General features: G+C 53.7%; 4 protein-coding genes across 7 annotated transcripts; all 4 read right to left on the reverse strand.

Annotated features, from left to right (window-relative positions):
- Positions 1–1,313: 1,313 nt before the first annotated feature.
- LOC125414891 (protein S100-A6) lies at positions 1,314–2,695 on the reverse strand. 2 transcript variants are annotated; one of them, XM_087897304.1, is made up of 3 exons: positions 2,558–2,695; positions 1,842–2,000; positions 1,314–1,537 (listed from the first exon to the last, which is right to left on the reverse strand). In XM_087897304.1, the coding sequence occupies exons 2-3, from the start codon at positions 1,977–1,979 to the stop codon at positions 1,406–1,408; spliced, it is 270 nt and encodes an 89-aa protein (XP_087753430.1). In that variant the 5' UTR covers positions 1,980–2,000; positions 2,558–2,695; the 3' UTR covers positions 1,314–1,405. The 2 variants fall into 2 exon arrangements, with proteins under 2 accessions (XP_087753430.1, XP_087753429.1); XM_087897303.1 differs by having other exon boundaries at positions 2,563–2,687.
- A 1,287-nt stretch (positions 2,696–3,982) lies between these two features.
- S100a5 (S100 calcium binding protein A5) lies at positions 3,983–6,747 on the reverse strand. Of its 3 annotated transcripts, none has more exons than XM_087897306.1 (4): positions 6,527–6,747; positions 6,025–6,175; positions 5,109–5,225; positions 3,983–4,264 (listed from the first exon to the last, which is right to left on the reverse strand). In XM_087897306.1, exons 2-4 carry the CDS (start codon positions 6,160–6,162, stop codon positions 4,124–4,126), a joined length of 396 nt encoding a protein of 131 aa, XP_087753432.1. In that variant the 5' UTR covers positions 6,163–6,175; positions 6,527–6,747; the 3' UTR covers positions 3,983–4,123. The 3 variants fall into 3 exon arrangements, with proteins under 3 accessions (XP_087753432.1, XP_087753431.1, XP_048312951.1); XM_087897305.1 differs by having other exon boundaries at positions 6,423–6,539; XM_048456994.3 differs by lacking the exon at positions 5,109–5,225 and having other exon boundaries at positions 6,423–6,539.
- Positions 6,748–9,599: 2,852 nt separating this feature from the next.
- On the reverse strand, positions 9,600–12,030 carry S100a4 (S100 calcium binding protein A4). The gene is made up of 3 exons (XM_087897307.1): positions 11,877–12,030; positions 10,502–10,657; positions 9,600–9,896 (listed from the first exon to the last, which is right to left on the reverse strand). The coding sequence occupies exons 2-3, from the start codon at positions 10,640–10,642 to the stop codon at positions 9,732–9,734; spliced, it is 306 nt and encodes a 101-aa protein (XP_087753433.1). The 5' UTR covers positions 10,643–10,657; positions 11,877–12,030; the 3' UTR covers positions 9,600–9,731.
- Positions 12,031–13,061: 1,031 nt separating this feature from the next.
- On the reverse strand, positions 13,062–15,815 carry S100a3 (S100 calcium binding protein A3). Its single transcript, XM_048456984.3, has 3 exons — positions 15,684–15,815; positions 13,773–13,918; positions 13,062–13,484 (listed from the first exon to the last, which is right to left on the reverse strand). Exons 2-3 carry the CDS (start codon positions 13,911–13,913, stop codon positions 13,320–13,322), a joined length of 306 nt encoding a protein of 101 aa, XP_048312941.1. The 5' UTR covers positions 13,914–13,918; positions 15,684–15,815; the 3' UTR covers positions 13,062–13,319.
- Between the last annotated feature and the right edge of the window lie 1,223 nt (positions 15,816–17,038).

Genomic DNA, 17,038 nt, shown 5'->3' on the forward strand with positions numbered 1-17,038 from the left:
GGTCGTCGTCCGTTTCCCCCCCGTCGTCGTGCCCCCCCCCCCCCCCCCCCCCGCCACCAAACTCCCTTTCCCCTTTCCTGGGTGCCCTCTTCCCAGCCTCCACCCCAATCGGATTCCCTATCGGCAACCTGTTCTCTGTCCACAAGAGGGCGATCACTCGGCACCACAAAGAGTCAACAACCGGGTGTGGGCGAATACCTAAGGCGTACTTTTCCAGAGCCACCGAATAGAGCCAACGCTGAGCAGCATAGCGGGAGATCTGCCCTGGGACCCTCTCGCTGCCTAACAGTGCGGTGAGACCAGGAGGCTACTTAGAGAAGGAAGGTTTTCAAGAAATGTCACTGAATGCAAGGAAAGTTCACTTAATGCCATACGGTTAACTGGAGAAGGGGGAGATAAGAAGAAATGGTCTCCACATGAAGTCAGGATGTTTTCCCCTCAAGTTTTGGCCAAGATGTTGCCCAATTTGGATTAGGCCTTGTGGGGAGGAATATCAGCAAATACTGTCTCCGTGACACCCAGACACATCACAGATTTTTTCCCCCTCCTATGATTTAAGTCTTAATGTACACCGTAGACAATAGCTCTGCTGGGGATTGAGGGCTCAACTGGGTTCCAGGGGAGTGGCCCCATGAGTCATTCTGCAGAGGCAGGCTGGGTCAATATTGGCAGAAAGGCCTGAAGCTGCATCTGACATGTCTAAGGACCCCAACTCTGCCCTGTTTGTGAGCACCTCATGAGTCACACGTTCATGGAGCTGCCGGCTCCTGGGGTCACCACCCAACAAAAAGGGCCTTGTAAGTGAAAGCAGGGAGACTCCTAAAGTGTGCCTCACCTCCAAATGAAACACAGGCAGTCTGCAGAAAACTCAGTCATCCTGTGTCCTTGGTCACCCCAGGTATCCCAGGTGTGCCCTTCCCCACTCCTCCGTCATATATACCACACAAACACACAGTGAAAAGGTGGACTGCCCAGTGTCAGGGCCCATCTAAGACTTCCCCACTAACCACACCCGACCATGTCTTCCATGGAGACGACTGGGAGTATTGTTGCCCCGCTTCTAGTGGTCCCTAACTCCATGCCACACCCCAGATCCTCTCTTCTGGAAATGATTGAGCTTTTGTTTAAGGCGGCTTTGCCTAGAGGGGCCATCTTTTCAGTGCCCATAAAGACTGCTAGTGAGCTAACAGACCTTCTCTGGGTAGGTCAATGAGCTACTCTCAGGCATTAACTGTACTAAGCTGGCCCATGGTGAGCCCCCAGCAACAAGCCAGGAAGCAACTAGAAATCAGTGGGGAGCCAGAACACATGAGTAGACATAAGAAAAACAAATATTTATTGTACAGTTACCCACCACTGGATTTGACTGAGATAGGCCTCCAGAGGGCATCTCCACCTTCCCATTTTATTTGAGAGCTTCATTGTAGATCATAGCCAAGGCCCCCAGGAAGGTGACGTACTCCTGGAAGTTTACTTCCTGGTCCTTGTTGCGGTCCAAGTCGTCCATCAGCCTTGCGATCTCAGCATCCTGCAGCTTCTAATACATTAGGAGGAGAAGTCTGTGCTCAGTGGTGCCCAGCGCTCTAGACTCCTTACCCCTTCCCTGGAAGCCCTTGCACAGACAAGGGTCAAGTGTTTCTGTTCCTCGTCACCACAGATGGGCCTTCAGCTTGGGTTTACCTCCACCTACTTCTCCTCAGCCCCTGCTCCTCCCTCAGGGGATAGAGCAGCAGGCTGGGAGCATGCAGGCTTCTCTCCAAGGGAAGACAGACAGGAACTGTGTGCAAAGGCCACTAGCCTGGACGTAGGTGAGAGGAGGGCTCTGGGCAGGGGCTACTCACAGAGCCGATGGTCAGTTCCTTCTGGATCAGCTCCTTCAGCTCCTTCTTGCTCAAGGTTTGCTTGTCGCCTTCCTTGCCAGAGTACTTGTGGAAGATAGCCACGAGGAGGCCGATGGCCTGATCCAGGGGGCATGCCATAATTGACCACTGGGCTAGAAGCTGTTTGAAACAGGGGTTAGTCAGTACCGTTGCTAGCAAAGACTTCTCTCACCATCCTCTAAGCCGGGTGACTACCTGACTACCTGCCTGAACCAGCTAGCCTCAGGCCAACACAGGTGGCAGCCTAGCGCAACTGGGGCTTAGGGGTGTAAGGGTGGAACCCGCTTTGAGATGTCTGAACACTGTCCTCTAGCGCTTCCAGGAGAGCTGGGGAATATGACTGAGCAGAGGAAGGGATGGAGGATGCCCCTGGGCACCTTCTGACAGGGCCACACACCGCGACGACAATGACACACCCAGGGCAAACCCTCACGCACCCCGGAAAAGTAGTGTCAGGGAGCCGCCCAAAGGGATGCCTTAGCCTCGGGACTTGTCTGGCACAATCCAGCTAGATGATCCTGGCTTTCCCTGGCTCCCCCAGACTCGGCAGACTTAGATCCCAATGTAGACCACCCGCGGAGCCCGTGGTGGCTGACTATGGCCGGAAGTGGCTTGACACCCAACCCAGGAGCAGGCCGACCCTAGAAGGACCTAGGGCTACCCCAGCGAGAGCTCACCGCACCGTAGACAGCGAAAAGCCAAAGGAGTGGCCGAGGGGGATGGACTGTGTCGCGGTCCCGCTGGCCTTATAGCGGCCAGCATCCGGGAGGCGCGCCCACGAAGTGCCGGCCCGCCCCGAGCCCCACCCTGCGCCTGAGGCCAACAGAACACACCCCCAGCCCCCTCGGTTTTCCACGCCTCTGCCCGGACTGGGAGCGGCATGAGGGAGCCTAGTGACCCTGTTCCAAGAGACCAGCGCGAACCGGAGACATTGAGTTTTTCTTAAATTTCCATAGTTCAGTTTGCCCAGAATTCTGGCACGTGACTTGTGACTCTGGCACGTATGCTGGGCCTTCTGCCAGCCAGAGCACAATGCGTCCCTAAAGTTAGTATCAGTGTGAGGGGGAGTGGGAACCTCACTGAGGCTGTCGCCCTCTAGTGACAAGGTCAATCAACTCCAGGTGAAGGAGGGAAAGCAGCCAGTGTTAGACTAAGACCGGCTTTCTCAAAGTCCAAGTGACAGTCTAAGGGGTAGACCCTAGAGCAGTGGTTCTCAGCCTTCCTAATGCTGCTACCCTTTAGCGCAGTTCCTCATGTTACGGTGACCCTCAACCATAAAACTATTTTCACTGCTGCTTCATAGCTGTAATTTTGCTGCTGTTACGGATCGTAATGTAAATATCTGTGTTTTCTGATAGTTTAAGGGGATAGCTCAATAGGTTGGTCCCACGAGGCAGAATTTTGAGCCAACTTGGGCTCAGAAAAAAAGGGGAGGAACACAGTAAAGGATTTCAGACTCCATCCCCCACCAACAACTAATTTCTGTCTAAACTCACTTCCTCTTGCTCACTGCCGGGAATGTCATCCTTAGAGCAGCTTATGCATTGAGGTGCACACAATGGAGCCAAGCCCAGCAAGCATGCTTAGCTACTCATCTTAAGTGAAAAGTTTTTGAACATTTTTTTTCCCTGAAGACAAGTCTTGAGAAGAGGAAGTTGGGCGGGGGGGGGGGGGGGGGGGGGGATTAGCCTCCTGAAGTCACTCAGTGGGAAGGGTGCTAAGTCCCTGCCTCCCCTTTTACTAGGGCTGCCAGCACGGCCTCCCCAAACCCGACCCTCTGGCTCATCACTGCGCTGCCCTAACAGCAGACCAGCAGGGACCATCACTCTGGCCTCCTCCTTCCCCAAGTGCTTTTTCTCACTCTTCCTCTGCATCTTTGCTGCCTGGGGAAGCATGCGAATGCCTGGGCCAGCTTTGTCATTTGATACTGCAGAACAAAGCCAGGACAAGGACGGCCAGTGGAGTGGGGTGAAAGCCCTCCCTCCAACACACACACACACACACCTAAAGGCCACCTGTGTGTGACCTGAGGGTGAATGGCTCAAAACTTGTGTTCTCCCCTGCCTCCTCCAACAGAAACAAATCACTTCAAGACCAACACATGGAAAGGGGAAAAGGCTTTAATTTCTCTGCTGGAAGAATCCATCTGTGAGAAAGAGAAGGGCCAGGGTGTGAGAGGGGCAGGTAAAGAGGCCGCAGGGGGCAGAGCAAGGAGCTGCAGGTGAGGGTAGGGAGGAGCCTGGTTACTTGTCCTCTAGGAAGAAGTCATTGTAGGCCATGCACAGCGTGGTGAGGAACACAGAGTACTCCTTGAAGTCAATCTCCTGGTCACTGTTCTTGTCCAGGCTCTTCATCAGGTTATCGATGCTGCTCTCCTTCATCTTCTGCAAGGGCCCAGAGGGCGGAGATTGCTCAGCGGCTCCGCCCCAACCCACACCCTGACCACCACAGGCCCTGACACCACATGAGTGCTGATTCCAAAGGAGTTATGGTAGGGAGGCTGGTCTAGCCTTTGTCCCTGGGACATGCTCCCATCCAAAGAAATTAAAATCATAATTCAGGGGACTGGAGAAATGGCTCAGCAGTTAAGAGCACTGACTGCTCTTCCAGAGGACCCGTGTTCAATTCCCAGCACCCACATGGCAGCTCACAACTGTCTGAAGATCCAGTTCCAGGGGATCTGACACCTTCACACCAATGCACATAAAATAAAGATAAATTTTAAAAAAAATAGAATAAAATCATAATTCATACCAATACCTACTAAAAACAGCTTGAGTCCTGGCTCCGTAGCCCTGAGCCTCATCTAAGTCCCAGACTTAGCCTGCCCGTATAGTAAGGCCAACCTGGGAAAGAACCCAGACGTCACTAGATTCTCTGTAGATCAGTACACTGGAGTTGAAAAGCCAGCACGTCCCCAGCCCCAGCCTGGCACCCCAGCCCCAGACTGGCACCAGATGTCCTCTCCGTTTGGTCCCTGCACCTTGGATGCTCTAGTTTAAGACAGAGCTTTGGGGTGGAGCAAGGAAATAGAAGTAGGCAGACCCGGCTCTCCCTTTGCTGCAGTCAGTTCCTCGTCTCCCTGGGATACCCGATGTTGATGCCCAGGATGCTGGAAACTACCTCTCTGTAACATGATCCTGGTCCCCAGATTAGGCTCCTCCCCTGGGGCCCTGCCCCCCACCCCCAGTAATTAGCACCTGATGGACCAGCGGCCCTTCCCTCTACCTTCACTAAATCCAGGATAGCTGAGCGGTTTCTGGTATTGGATATGTAAATGCCAGGCCAGGCATGGTGGCACTCAGGCAGCAGAGGCAGGTGGATCTCTGAGAGATGGAGGCCAGCCTGGTCAAGAACAGCAGAATGAGTTCCAGGACAACAAAGGCTACACAGAGAAACCCTATCTCAAAAAGAAAAGAAAATGTATATGCCGTGATAAACTTCACGTGCCTTGGGGAAGCCACAAATAGGCCTAGCAGAAAAAGGGCACCCGCTTCACCCCCGCCCATGGACATGCTCCAGGAACCTTCTTCCTGAGGGAACAATGGGGTTCTGGACTTTATTGTAAAGATACATAGAAGGTTGGTGCAGGGACCTGGCCTGGAACTCCAGCTCAGCCTCAATGGACAAGTTCTCAACGTCTGGAAGCTCAGTTACTCTGTCTCATAGACCTTCAGATTAGCCAGCCAGCACTCCTATCATGTCCATGGAATTGGAATCAACAGCTCTCTCCTTCCTACCCCATGTTCATAAATTAGCCTGTTAGTTGACTTGACAATATCACTGAGGACCTTGGCTGTGTCAGGCACAGAGGAGAATCGAGAAGGATTCCTATCCTTGAATTGTGCACAGCCAAACCTGGCACCCCACATCTCTCAGATCCTCAAGATCCCTAACACCGGCTATGGAAGCCGTCATCACATCTCCTCTACCTGATCGCAAAGCCTCCCATAGGCAGTGGTGTACCCCAGACTCACTCCTTTGCCTCCTTTCTAGCACAGAGGGCTAGAGCCTCGGTAGCCAGAGATGCCCACCTCCACCTCTGTCTCGGCCCTTGCTTAGGCTGGAGTGCCCTGCAGTAGGTAGGCATCCCCTGGACGGGTGCTCAGAACGTGTAGTGGAGCATACGAGAACGGCCACCTACCTCTGCGAGACTCAACTCTGTCTTGATCAGTTCCTTCAGTTCTTTCCTGCTCAGGGTCAGCTTGCTACCCTCTCTCCCTGAATACTTATGGAAAGTGGTGACCATGGTGGTCAGGGCCTTCTCAAGAGGAGTCTCCATCACGATGTGCGCTCTGGAGTGGGAGAGGAGACATGATATCACGGCCCTGGAGAAGCTAGACTTGCTCCCGTCATATCCAAAAGCCCTCTTGCCAACCACCATTGGCAGGAGCCCACAGTGAGACCAAACTCCCCAACAAGAAGATCCCTGTATATACAGATGCTTGTAATGAGAGCCATGACAAATACTGAGACAGCCGGAGCAGTGAGGATGTCCAGCCCCAAAGAGGCCGTGGACTTCCCTGGTCAAGAGGTGCTGACCAGAGGGTCAGCCTTCTCAAAGAACTGCTACAACAGATGAAGGAGTCAGGACTTTTCTCTTCCCCCTGCAGTTTAGGCTCTGCCTTTCCAGCCACGGTTCCCACCTTGTCACCCTCCCTTCTGAGCCTCTGAGTCACTAGAGATGAAGGAGTGTCTCACTGTGGTGGGGAGGGGGAGGGCAAAGAGGAGGCCAGGGGCCGAAGGGGACTGGGGCTGAGAGTGGGAGATGAGATCTCAACAGGAAGCAGGAGAGAGGTGGCTGGACTTGCCCAGTGACCTGCAGTCTAGTGCCCAGAGAGCTTCCCCCACAGCCTGACAAGGGCAGGGTCGGGCATGAGATATGGCTCTAGAGGTTGGGTGTGAATGATGGCTTCGATTCTGTCAGCGTAACCAAAAGAGCAGACAGCTAAAGCTTGTGGGACTTGGACTGAAAAACCACTTCCCCTTTAAGAGGAAAGAAACCGTGCCCACAGAACTGGGGCTTCTGTAGATCCTGCCGAGAACCCTGGACTGATTAGGAGGGTGGGGAGAAATTGCTGACTCCTACCTCCAAACTCAAGAACTTGGACTGGACTGAATCCATCATTCCTCTCTTGCCACCCAGACTCTCAGCTCCTCCCACCTCATGGAGGCTCAGTCAGACCACAGTTCAAGGCAAGGGAGGGACTCAGAGCATCTGCAGGAACATCTGGCTGAGTCTGGTAGCACAGGCTACTCCCCCACCCTGCCTTCCTCCTTCCTCAGTGTCTAAGATGACTACTCTCAAACTCGTGATCCTCCTGCCTCAGCTTTCTTGCTCCTCGGGTTGGGTTCTCAGCAAATCCTTACAGTCACAGTTCCAAGCACTCTGCCCTCCTCCCTGAGCTTGCTCCCACTTGCAAGGCCAGGCCTTCCTTCTGGAGGTTTCCATGTCTTGTCACACTCATGCTTGCCCAGGCTAGCCCAGCAGAAATAAAGGTCTTCCGGAGGAAGGACTCACCAAGGCAGAGAGAACCCGGAGAGTCTAGGCTGCAGCCACAGCCTCCCTACCAGGGCTCTCAGCTTTTATTCCCTCGTCCCCAGTACCCAGGAGAAACGAGAGGGCAGGGCCAATGAGAAGGGATCCGAGATGTGAGGAACGCAGAAAAGGTTGAAGGAAATCCTCTCTGGAAATTTTGATTTGCTGTTTACAAACAGAGCTGGAGGTGGCCCATGAAGTTCACCATGACGTACACATTTTCCATACCAGAATCCATATTTCCTACTAAACCTCACCATCTGGTGAAGCAATGGGCCGAAAAAGTTAAGCTAGGCTCTCCAGAAAAGAAACAGCAGTAACTGTGGAGCAAACACAGGGTATATCTCACCGTATCCTAGGCTACTCTCCGCAGTGAGATCCTCAGCTCCAATCTATTCCAAGAGCAGAAAGGACCCATCTTTGGAGGGGCAAGTGAGGGAAGGTATTTCCTGCTAAGGACAGTCAGCTAAAACCACTAGCTGAAGTAAAAGATGGGAAGTACTCGTTGGAGACTCCTGGGTTGAAGGACTAAGAATCCAGGGTTGAAGAAGAGGTGCAAAGGAAGACTCAGGTCTGGACTGAGACTGAGGGTGAGGTTCAGGGGGTAAGAAATAGTCATGCATGGCATAGGGGTTGAGGTGTGTTTCCTGGATTCTAAGCACAGAATTTGGTTAGGGGCACAGCCCTCAGGCGGCTGAAGTCCCACTCTAGCCTGCCTACGTGCTCCCACTGCCTACGTGCTCCCACTGCCCCCTTTGCATCCCACCACAGCTAGTACACTAGTGATACAGCTGGGACCTGTCTCCAGGCAACGGCAGCTTCCAAAAGTAGAGAGTGATGCAGGAGGAAGCTCCGGGGAGCACGCTCCCATGGAAGATGGGCAGGTTGACTGGGAGTACAAAAAAGAGAGGATGAGCTTAGCCTGGACCTAAGTCTCTGTGGTCGAACTCCAGGGGAACATCTGAGTCACCGACCCAGTCCTCCGAGGCTGGAGAGGAAAGCACAGTATAATGAGCAGGGAAGGCTGAGAAGCAAATCTGCCAGCCTTGGGACAGCTTGTGGGTACCTCTCCCTAAGTGTCGCCATTCACCCAGGCAAGGGCTTGGCATCTAATCTCAGTTCCCAGTCTCTGCACTCTGAAGCCATTGACCTTAACCCTACACTGAGGGAAAGCAACATTTGCCTCATGTACCAGCCATGAGGGAGTGAGGAGACGGGGATTTCGGTTTTCTTTATCAGATAATACAGCCAAAATTACATCTCTAAAACTATGGTCACCTCCCCATCAACTGCTTCACTGCCACCTAGCCACTACCCACCCACCCTCACTTATTCACCCTGAGGTCCCTTGCCCTTCTCTAAGCAACATGATTCTTATTAATAGTTTCTTGTCCCACAGACCTTTGAGAGCAGAGGCAGTTTGTGAGAGAATGACTGTTTCAGTCAGCCATGGTAGCATGCATCTCTAATCCCAGAACTCGGGAAGCTGGCTAGGAGGGTCAGAAGTTCAAAGCTAGCTTTGGCTACAGGAGTGAGACCTCTTCTCAGAGAGGGGGGGCTGTTATGCTACCACAAATGGCCCATCTATACTGCCCTTCTTCATCCAGTCATGGACAGAGGAGGATCAACCCACTCTTTGAAACCAATGAGCTGGAGTGGGTAGCAGGCAGGACACGGACTAGAAATGTCAGGGATGGGTGCCAGTCCACCTCCCCATCTTTCTCTGGCCTCAGGACTCCCTCCTTGTGACTCAGGCCCCTTGTCTTCCCTCCAGACTCCAACCAGCAACAGATGTGACCTTCAATCCCATCCCAACTTCAGTTTGAGCCCAGAGGCAGTTCTGGAGAGAGGAAGGAGGGTGGTGGGCTGGCTAACTTCCCACATCTGGAGCCTTTCAAGCCAAGCCTCTGGTGGCTTCTGCCTTAAGTGTTCCCAGAGTTTGCTTTGTTGTAAGTATGTGCACACATGCGCGCATGTGCACACACACACACACACACACGCACACATAGACACACAAACTTGCATGCACACAAAGTCAGCCACTCTACCCCTCCCCAACCTTTTCTAGTTTTATCCCTACCAAGCTCCAGCTCAACTCCCAGCAGTCCCCACCACCACCCTGTGGCGTACCCTCCCTGATCCCCCAACCCACCATCTCCAGTCTCTTCAGCAACTGCTCGTAGTTTCAAAACTCTTTATTAAACTTGCTCAGCATTGTGCACAGAAGAAGCCAGAGTAAGGCACTATGCTCAGAGCCACCAGGGAAGAGGCCCCCTGGCAGACCACACCCCCACACTCCATCTGAGGAGTCTTCACTTCTTCCGGGGCTGTTTATCTGGGCAGCCTTCAAAGAATTCATTGCACATCATGGCGATGCAGGAGAGGAAGATGCAGTACTCCTGAAAGTCTATCTCGTTATCCCTGTTGCTGTCCAGGTTGCTCATCAGCTTCTGGAACCCAGCTTCATCTGTCCTTTTCTGGAGGTAGAAGAGGCACAGTTAGAAGCCAAACCCAAGTTAGATCTCTGAGGAGCTCGGGTAAGCCTCCGGGCACTCCTTGGCAGCTTTGGAGCTTGGCTATGTAGAGGAGGATGCTTCTTGGATAAGCACTTGGAATCACTGGCAAAGGGTAGGACCACACCTTCCCCATGCCTGTTTTGACTATCTCATTAGCAACAGCCATGAGAGAGAAGCATCCGCTAGCATGAGCTGTTAGGAGAGGAGGACCTTCAGGTATTTGTGGCCTCCACAGTTGCTTCCTCACACACAGAAACTCGGTTTCTGTGGTCAACAGTTCCGCTCTAGGCTGGGGCTTCAGACGCTGACTGCCTTAGGCAGTTGTTCTAGTTTTCCACTGCCTCTTCAATTGTGTTCATTCTAAGCCTTCTCTCAGCTGAGGGCTAGTGAGCGGGAGATGGTTTGCTGTGGTTCTACCCCAGGCACCCGGAGCAAGCTCTCTGGCTCTGTCTCCCCACCCCAGAGATACGTGCCAGCTGTAGCAAGGCACCGCGTCAAGACTAGCACCCACCAGAGCCCCATCCTCCTCCTGGGGAGGGTGAAAACCTCGGGCAGGACTCACTCACCCCCACGAAGCTGGGCAACTCCCTGGTCAGCAGCTCCTTCAGTTCGGACTTGTTAAGCTTGAACTTATCACCCTCTTTGCCCGAGTATTTGTGGAAGGTAGACACCATCATATCCAGGGCCTGTTCCAAGGGGTATGCCATGGTGTCAACTGAGACCTAAGGGCAGGAGGTACAAAGGTAACCTTCGCCGACCCACACCAACAGTGTATCAAGAACTGGCTATAATGGCGCTGCATGTCACTCAAGTTATAGACGTATTCTGCCCCCATTTTAAGCACTCCATTCCATCCTGCCCTCTGAGAGTACTTCAGGGGACTGTCCTCACTCCCAGGGGACCCACTGATGGCGAGAGGGCCGTGTATGCTCTGGGCCCCGAAACACGCAGAGCCTACTGCACAAACTCTCAAGATTCGTGCCATCAGCTTCTGGGGGCCTCCCTCGGGCCTGGCCTGAACACAACAGTTTCCATCCCTCACTCAACTCAACCACAAGCACCAGCTCTGACCATTCTTCTCTCCCTCCCGCACTGGGCGCGGCTGCTGGCTGCCTGCCCAGGGACACAGCGGAAAAAACCAGCTGCCTAGTGACCAGCTTAGGGAGGAGTGAGCTGAGGTGGCAAAGGCAGGGGCACGGGGGGAAGGGGGTTTTCTTGGCCTGGGGTGCAATATGTCCATAGGGCACTAATATGCACACAAATACACTCTGAAGAGTAAAGCCTACAGGTGGGTGCTGGAGAGGTGGCTTAAGGGGCAGAGGTGCTTGGCACCAAGTTTGATGAGCTGAGTTTGATGCCCAGAACCCGCAGGGCAGAAGGAGCAGACTGACTCCCACACTCCCACAGTTGCTCTCTGACTTCCACAAGTGCACCTGGGCATGAACCCCCATCCCCAACCCTTGCACACATGAACACAAATAAATAACTGTAATTTAAACACGAAGAAAAAAAGCCTACAGGTCCTTTACTTTGCTTCCTGCACCTGCTTCCTGCACAGGCTGACTTGAATGGCCCAGCAAACACCGGTCAAGGTGCCTATCACATCTCCCAAACATGAACAGACACTGCAGTAACAACACAGGTAAGCCTCAGCACTCAGCAGCTCAGAAACTCTAGAGAGCTCAAATGCCAACTATTCTCTCTCTCTCTCTCTCTCTTTCTCTCTCATTTGTTTTGTTTTCATTTTTATGCAAAACACACACACACGCACACGCACACGCACACGCACACGCACACACACACACACACACACACACGATCCTCCACATCAGCATCTTTCATCTGGATCTATTAAAAACATCTGTCTCCCCAGAAGCCTCCCTTTCTCCTGCCCCAGCCTCTGCCATCCACTAACACTGCTATCAGACTAACACAACTCACCAGACCCGGAGAGAGGAAGTGATGAACAGAGAGGTTTGGGGAGAGCCCAAATGTCTGCCCTATTTATATGCAGCCAGGCCCTGCCCATGCACGGGATGGGGGGAGCATGGATACCGTGCTTCTGCTGTTCGTTGATGTAGTAAATGCCACAGTCCCCTCCACAGCCCAGCCTGGGAGCCAAGTTTCCTGCTCCCCAGCAGGCACAGGCAAGCAGTGAGAGAGCCCCCATGGGCACAAGAGATCGGAATCATGTTGATCCCACCCAGTAACCTCAGCCAAAGTTTTAGGAAACTTTGAGACGGGGCAACCTGGGCATGGGACGTGGGCCACAGGAAAGAGGTGGAGAAGTGTTGGGCAAGAGGTGGGAAGTTGGCCTGGAAATGTGTTGCCCATGAGTTAGGAGGTGACCCCAGCCAGTGGGACAGTCAGTCAGCCCTTCTCTCCAGCCTAAACAGCTCCCTGTCATGATCAGTAAGACCCAGGGTGAAGACTGGCAAGTCAGGAGGGGCCTAGCAACCACCCCAGGTCTGAAGTGGGAAAGATGTCTAGGAGGTCGTGATGGAGTTAGTAGTGAGCTTCATGGGTGGGTACAAGGTCCAGTGTGGGTGTCAGGGATGGTGGGAGCATTCAGGGTTGAACTCTCAATTTGGAGAAGAGAGTTAGAGGAAACTTGGATAAAATGGGGAGTCGGGATTAAACTCTAAGGATGAGTACAAACATGGGGATTGAGTGAGGGTCAGAACAGGGATTTGGGGCCCTAGGGACTGTGGTTTTAGAGATGGGAACTGACTCCTCTAATAAATACAAAGCCTTCCTCCCTGGCTGGGAGGTCCTAATCCTATTACTGCTGCTCCCTGGTCTCCAATCCCCACACCCACAGCCACACCTTCCTCCCAAAGAGCCTCCTGCCCTCCTAAAAAGCCCAAGGCAAGGGCTTCCACCTCGAGATGGGGGACAGAGAGATGGAGACAATGACCCCGCCCCAGTCTCAGCTGATGGGAGCTTGTAACGGCCACACCTCCTATTGAACACCAAGACTTGTGCATTCCTGTGGGGTCTGGCACTGCCTTTGGGGTCCCTGCCTTCAGCCTCCTTCCTCCAGTGTTAAGGAACATAGAGGAATAAAGATTCCCAAGGTCCCGGGTCCCAAAGTCCAAGGTGTCCCATCAAAAGAAGCAAACCAAACCAAGCTGACATTTCTTTATTAGGAGCTGAACAGGCCCCTGCCACAGCAGTCCCAATTGTGCGCACATGACTGAGCCTCCAAAGTGTGAGCATGGACGTTGTCCCTTCCACGAAGGGAAGCACAGGGTGGCTACTGCTCCACCCCTCACTACCTTGACATCCCTAGGAAAGCTGCTAAAGCTCCTGAGTAGCCAGGGTTAGCACAACAGGGACCTGGCAAGTGTTCTCAGGGACAGCAATGGAGCACCGGATCAGGGGCTACTGGGGGCAGGGAGGCTCGGGGGGACAGTCTTTGAAGTACTCGTGGCAGTACAGACAGAGGCTGGCAAGCGAGCGCACGTACTCGCTGAAGTCCACCTCACAGTCCTTGTTGGTATCCAGAAGGCTCATGAACTTATTGTAGTCACACTCCCGGAACTCACTCTGTGCAAGATGAGAAGGGGTGATCAGGAAGTGAGGAGCATAGGCAAATTCCCACACCCCTCCCCTCCAAAGGGTGGGCCTCTCCCACTCCAACCCACACCCTCCGGGGGCCAACCTCGCCTGCTTTGCTAAGGCTCAGGCAGCCTTGTCAGCTCACTTCCTTATGTCCCCTCCCTACAGTCCGGTCTCTGCCTCTTGCTGCCCTATGTTGGTGTTTGACCCCAGGCCGGTCTTTGCAGAGTCCCAGTGGTACCTTCCACTGGGGGGAAGAGGTTCGAGGGTGCTCACCGGGGTCCAAGTGGGCAGCTCCTTCTGCAGCAGCTCCTTGAGCTCGGACTGGCAGATCTTGTGCTTGTCCCCGCAGCGCCCAGCATACTCCTGGAAGGTGCACACAATGGCAGCTACTGCCTGCTCCAGGGGCCGGGTCATCCTCACTGTCACAAGAAGAGGGTGTGACTCACAAGGAGAGCCAGGCCAGGCTTCTCCCTCAGTGTTTCCTGAGAGCTAATTCCAGACCTGTCAGTCTCCACCATGCTGAAGTTCCCCTTCCTCTGAGCAGCCCTCCTTAACAACTACTTACATGCACACACACACACGCATGCACACATACCACACATATACACTCACACACATGCACACGCACACATGCACACACATGCACACGCACATGCATACATATGCACACGCACATGCACACACCACACCACACACACACACACACGTGCACGCGCGCACACACACTGATTCACCTCCCTATTGTGCCTGTTGTGGTTTGTCTGGACAGAAGTTTCGTTTCCCCAACATTACCATAAGTTCCTCAGGAGCAGAATATCCCACCACATCACCTGCACCCCTCACTGTGGGTCTCCCTAAGGACTCTGATTCCTTCCAGTCCTTTCTCTCCCCAACTCCTGGGAACTCTGTCTCCCATTGGACACCATTGCACATGATGCAGCCCCTGGTCCTAGAAGTCTCTGCCCCCTGGGGACCTGGAGTTCATCCTGGAAGAGCATGCTCAGGAAGCCCTGCCCAGTGCTTCTTTGCCCTGGTGAGGCTAGTGCCAGCAGGCTAGTGCCAGCAGGGATGTGATCTTAAGAGGATCCCCTACCACCTCGCTATGCCTCCTTCCCTGACCCAAAGAAGCTGCAGCTGGGAACCCTCATCCTCTTGCTCACTCTGCAGCCCTGGGTGAACTGTTTCTCTCTGGGCTCAGCTGTCTTTTCCTGTAAAGTAGGTGAATGCAGCCTTACAGGCCTAGTCAGGAACGTGAACCGGGGGTCTGCGGAGTCCATAGGCTCACAGATCGACTCGTCTATGATATGCCCTATTGTCTAGCCGCCCTCCCTTCCCCTGGCAGGGGCGGGGTCTTAAGACAGAAGGCTTTGAGAAGAGTCCTCCCCACTCTGATGGACAGAAAGCGCTTCCTAAAGCCCTTGCCCACCCCATTTCTGTTGTCCCCCTCCACTGCCCATCCAGTCTAGGCAAACCCTGGGCAGGCAGGGAAGCCATAGAGTTGTTTCCATGTGAGCCCAATGACTCACTCTTGACTCCCCCAGGGGACTAGCGTCCTGTAACACAGGGCAGCCAGAGCCAAGACTCTTCTTGGGGAGTTCCCTCTGAGGGGAGCAAATGGTCCACAAGGAGGGAGAGGGGTGGGAGCTGAAGTGGCAAGCATTGCTGAGGTCGACTTCTTTGTGACAGCCCAGGACTGAAACAAGGATCCACGTTCCCAAGAGAGGAAAAGGCCGTGGTCCCAGGAGCTCAGCACCTCAGAGCCCTTCTGAGCTCCCCCAGCCTGCCTGGCGCCACTTCAGTTGCTATTTCAGAAGCTTGAAGACTCACAGGAATCCTCTCCTCACTGGCAGCCCTGGCCTGTCCCAACTCATCCCCAAGAATGAAGCAAAGCAGCAAGGAGCTCACTAAGGGCTGCTCCAGAACCGTAGATGCCCACTGTCCCCACATCAGCACGAAATCATGGCTGGGCACACTCCCTGGGCCAGGCCAAACTTCCTATCGGCCCCTTAGTGTTCAAGGGAACCTCTGAGTCCGCCATATCCGACTTCCCTCACCCCGACACCTGCTAATGCAACCTTTCTGCTCCCATACCCGGACCCTGAAACCAGGAACAGAGCATCTGCTGAGGGGTTCCTGAGCTACCCCAACACCCAGCCCAAGGTAGTCCCGAGCAGCCACACTCACCGCTGCTGCTGGCGATTCAGCTGTGGGAGCCTAACAACTGGGTGTCCCTATTTGTAGCCTGTAGAGATGAAGGGAGCAATTATAGGGACCCAAGTAGGTCAGCCCTGAAGCTGCCCCCAGGGTCTCCTACCTTCTTCCCTCAGTAGCCTCTATTACAGGCCCACCGCCCACCTAGCAACGCAGACATCAAAGGCCCGGTCCGAGTCTCAGGCACCACTCCCAGCTCATCCCCCTCTGCCCTTCCCCAAAGCTGAGAACTGGCAGCAGCTTCCTGGTGGCATTTTCCAGCCACACACATCCCTCTCCTGAGCTCTTGGTCATCAAGAGACCCAGAATACAAAATGGAAACACACCTTGATTCTCTTAGGTTGGACATCCAGAGTCCCTGTATAGGGGAGACCTTGAGAACACCTGGCTCAGGCCCCTACTTACAGGTGAGACATCTAAGGACATGGCCCAGCCTCCAGATCACTGAATGTTTGGTGGCTTTTGGCTGTGAATTGCTTATTTCACTGGAGGAAATTGTTGTGAGGTATTTTTGAGACCCAGGAGGAAGGGTACTCCTCCTAGGGAGCCTCCAGCTGGCAGGGCTTGGACTTTCTTGTCTCTCTACTCCCAGTGCTGTGGACGAGTGTGGGCTGCAGAATCCTGTGAGAGCTGGCATGTCCCCAGCTCCTGAGGAGGCTGCTTTCCTGGTCTGCTGCTCTGCTCAGCACTGGGGCAGCTTTTCCAGTAGTCCTGGGGGTAGAGCATTCATTTGTCCTTTAGCTTAAGAGTATTGCCCCTTGGACGGATGATGGTGGTGCACACCTTTAATTCCATCACTCGGGAGGCAGAGGTAGGTGGATCTCTGTGAGTTCAAGGCCAGCCTGGCCTACAGAGCGAGTTTCAGGACAGGCTCCCAGACTACTGAGAAACCCTGTCTTGAATCCCCCCCTAAAAAAAGAGTATTGCCCGTTGGGGTTCAGCATCACCTCTCTACTTGTGTCCCCTCTTCTGTGAGCCCTGAGTCCCCCAGACCGTCCTGGCTAGAGCCCTCGGGGTTCCGTGCTCAGCTTCGCAGATTTTGCCATCACTTGTGCTTTTTTTTAAGAAGGTTTTGTTTGTTCGTTTGTTTTCTTGTTATTTTTTAAAGATTTATTTTTATTTTTACTTCTGTGTCTGTGCATGCGTGTTGTGCACCTTAGTGCAGGTGCCCACAATGTCCCCGTGGAGATGGGGTCACAGGTCACATGAGCCACCTCATGTGAGTGCTGGGGACAAGCCCTAGCCCTCCACAAGAGCAATACACACTCTTAGCTCAGCCGTCTCTCCAGCCGTCACTTTAGAACTCTGATGGGGTTCCTTTCTTTCTT

This window comes from Myodes glareolus, chromosome 17 (genome assembly GCF_982192425.1).
Source record: "Myodes glareolus chromosome 17, mMyoGla1.1, whole genome shotgun sequence".
Taxonomy (NCBI): Eukaryota; Metazoa; Chordata; class Mammalia; order Rodentia; family Cricetidae; genus Myodes; species Myodes glareolus.

Coding starts and splice junctions, on each gene's coding strand:
- S100a4 (XM_087897307.1), bottom strand. CDS start 10,642: ATGGCATACCCCTTGGAACAGGCCCTGGATATGATGGTGTCTACCTTC. Junction 9,897..10,501: donor AGTTGCCCAGCTTCGTGGGG/GTGAGTGAGTCC, acceptor TTCTACCTCCAG/AAAAGGACAGATGAAGCTGG.
- S100a5 (XM_087897306.1), bottom strand. CDS start 6,162: ATGGAGACTCCTCTTGAGAAGGCCCTGACCACCATGGTCACCACTTTC. Junction 5,226..6,024: donor CAGAGTTGAGTCTCGCAGAG/GTAGGTGGCCGT, acceptor GTTCTTGACCAG/GCTGGCCTCCATCTCTCAGA. Junction 4,265..5,108: donor CTATCCTGGATTTAGTGAAG/GTAGAGGGAAGG, acceptor GGGCCCTTGCAG/AAGATGAAGGAGAGCAGCAT.
- LOC125414891 (XM_087897304.1), bottom strand. CDS start 1,979: ATGGCATGCCCCCTGGATCAGGCCATCGGCCTCCTCGTGGCTATCTTC. Junction 1,538..1,841: donor AGGAACTGACCATCGGCTCT/GTGAGTAGCCCC, acceptor CTAATGTATTAG/AAGCTGCAGGATGCTGAGAT.
- S100a3 (XM_048456984.3), bottom strand. CDS start 13,913: ATGACCCGGCCCCTGGAGCAGGCAGTAGCTGCCATTGTGTGCACCTTC. Junction 13,485..13,772: donor AGCTGCCCACTTGGACCCCG/GTGAGCACCCTC, acceptor CATCTTGCACAG/AGTGAGTTCCGGGAGTGTGA.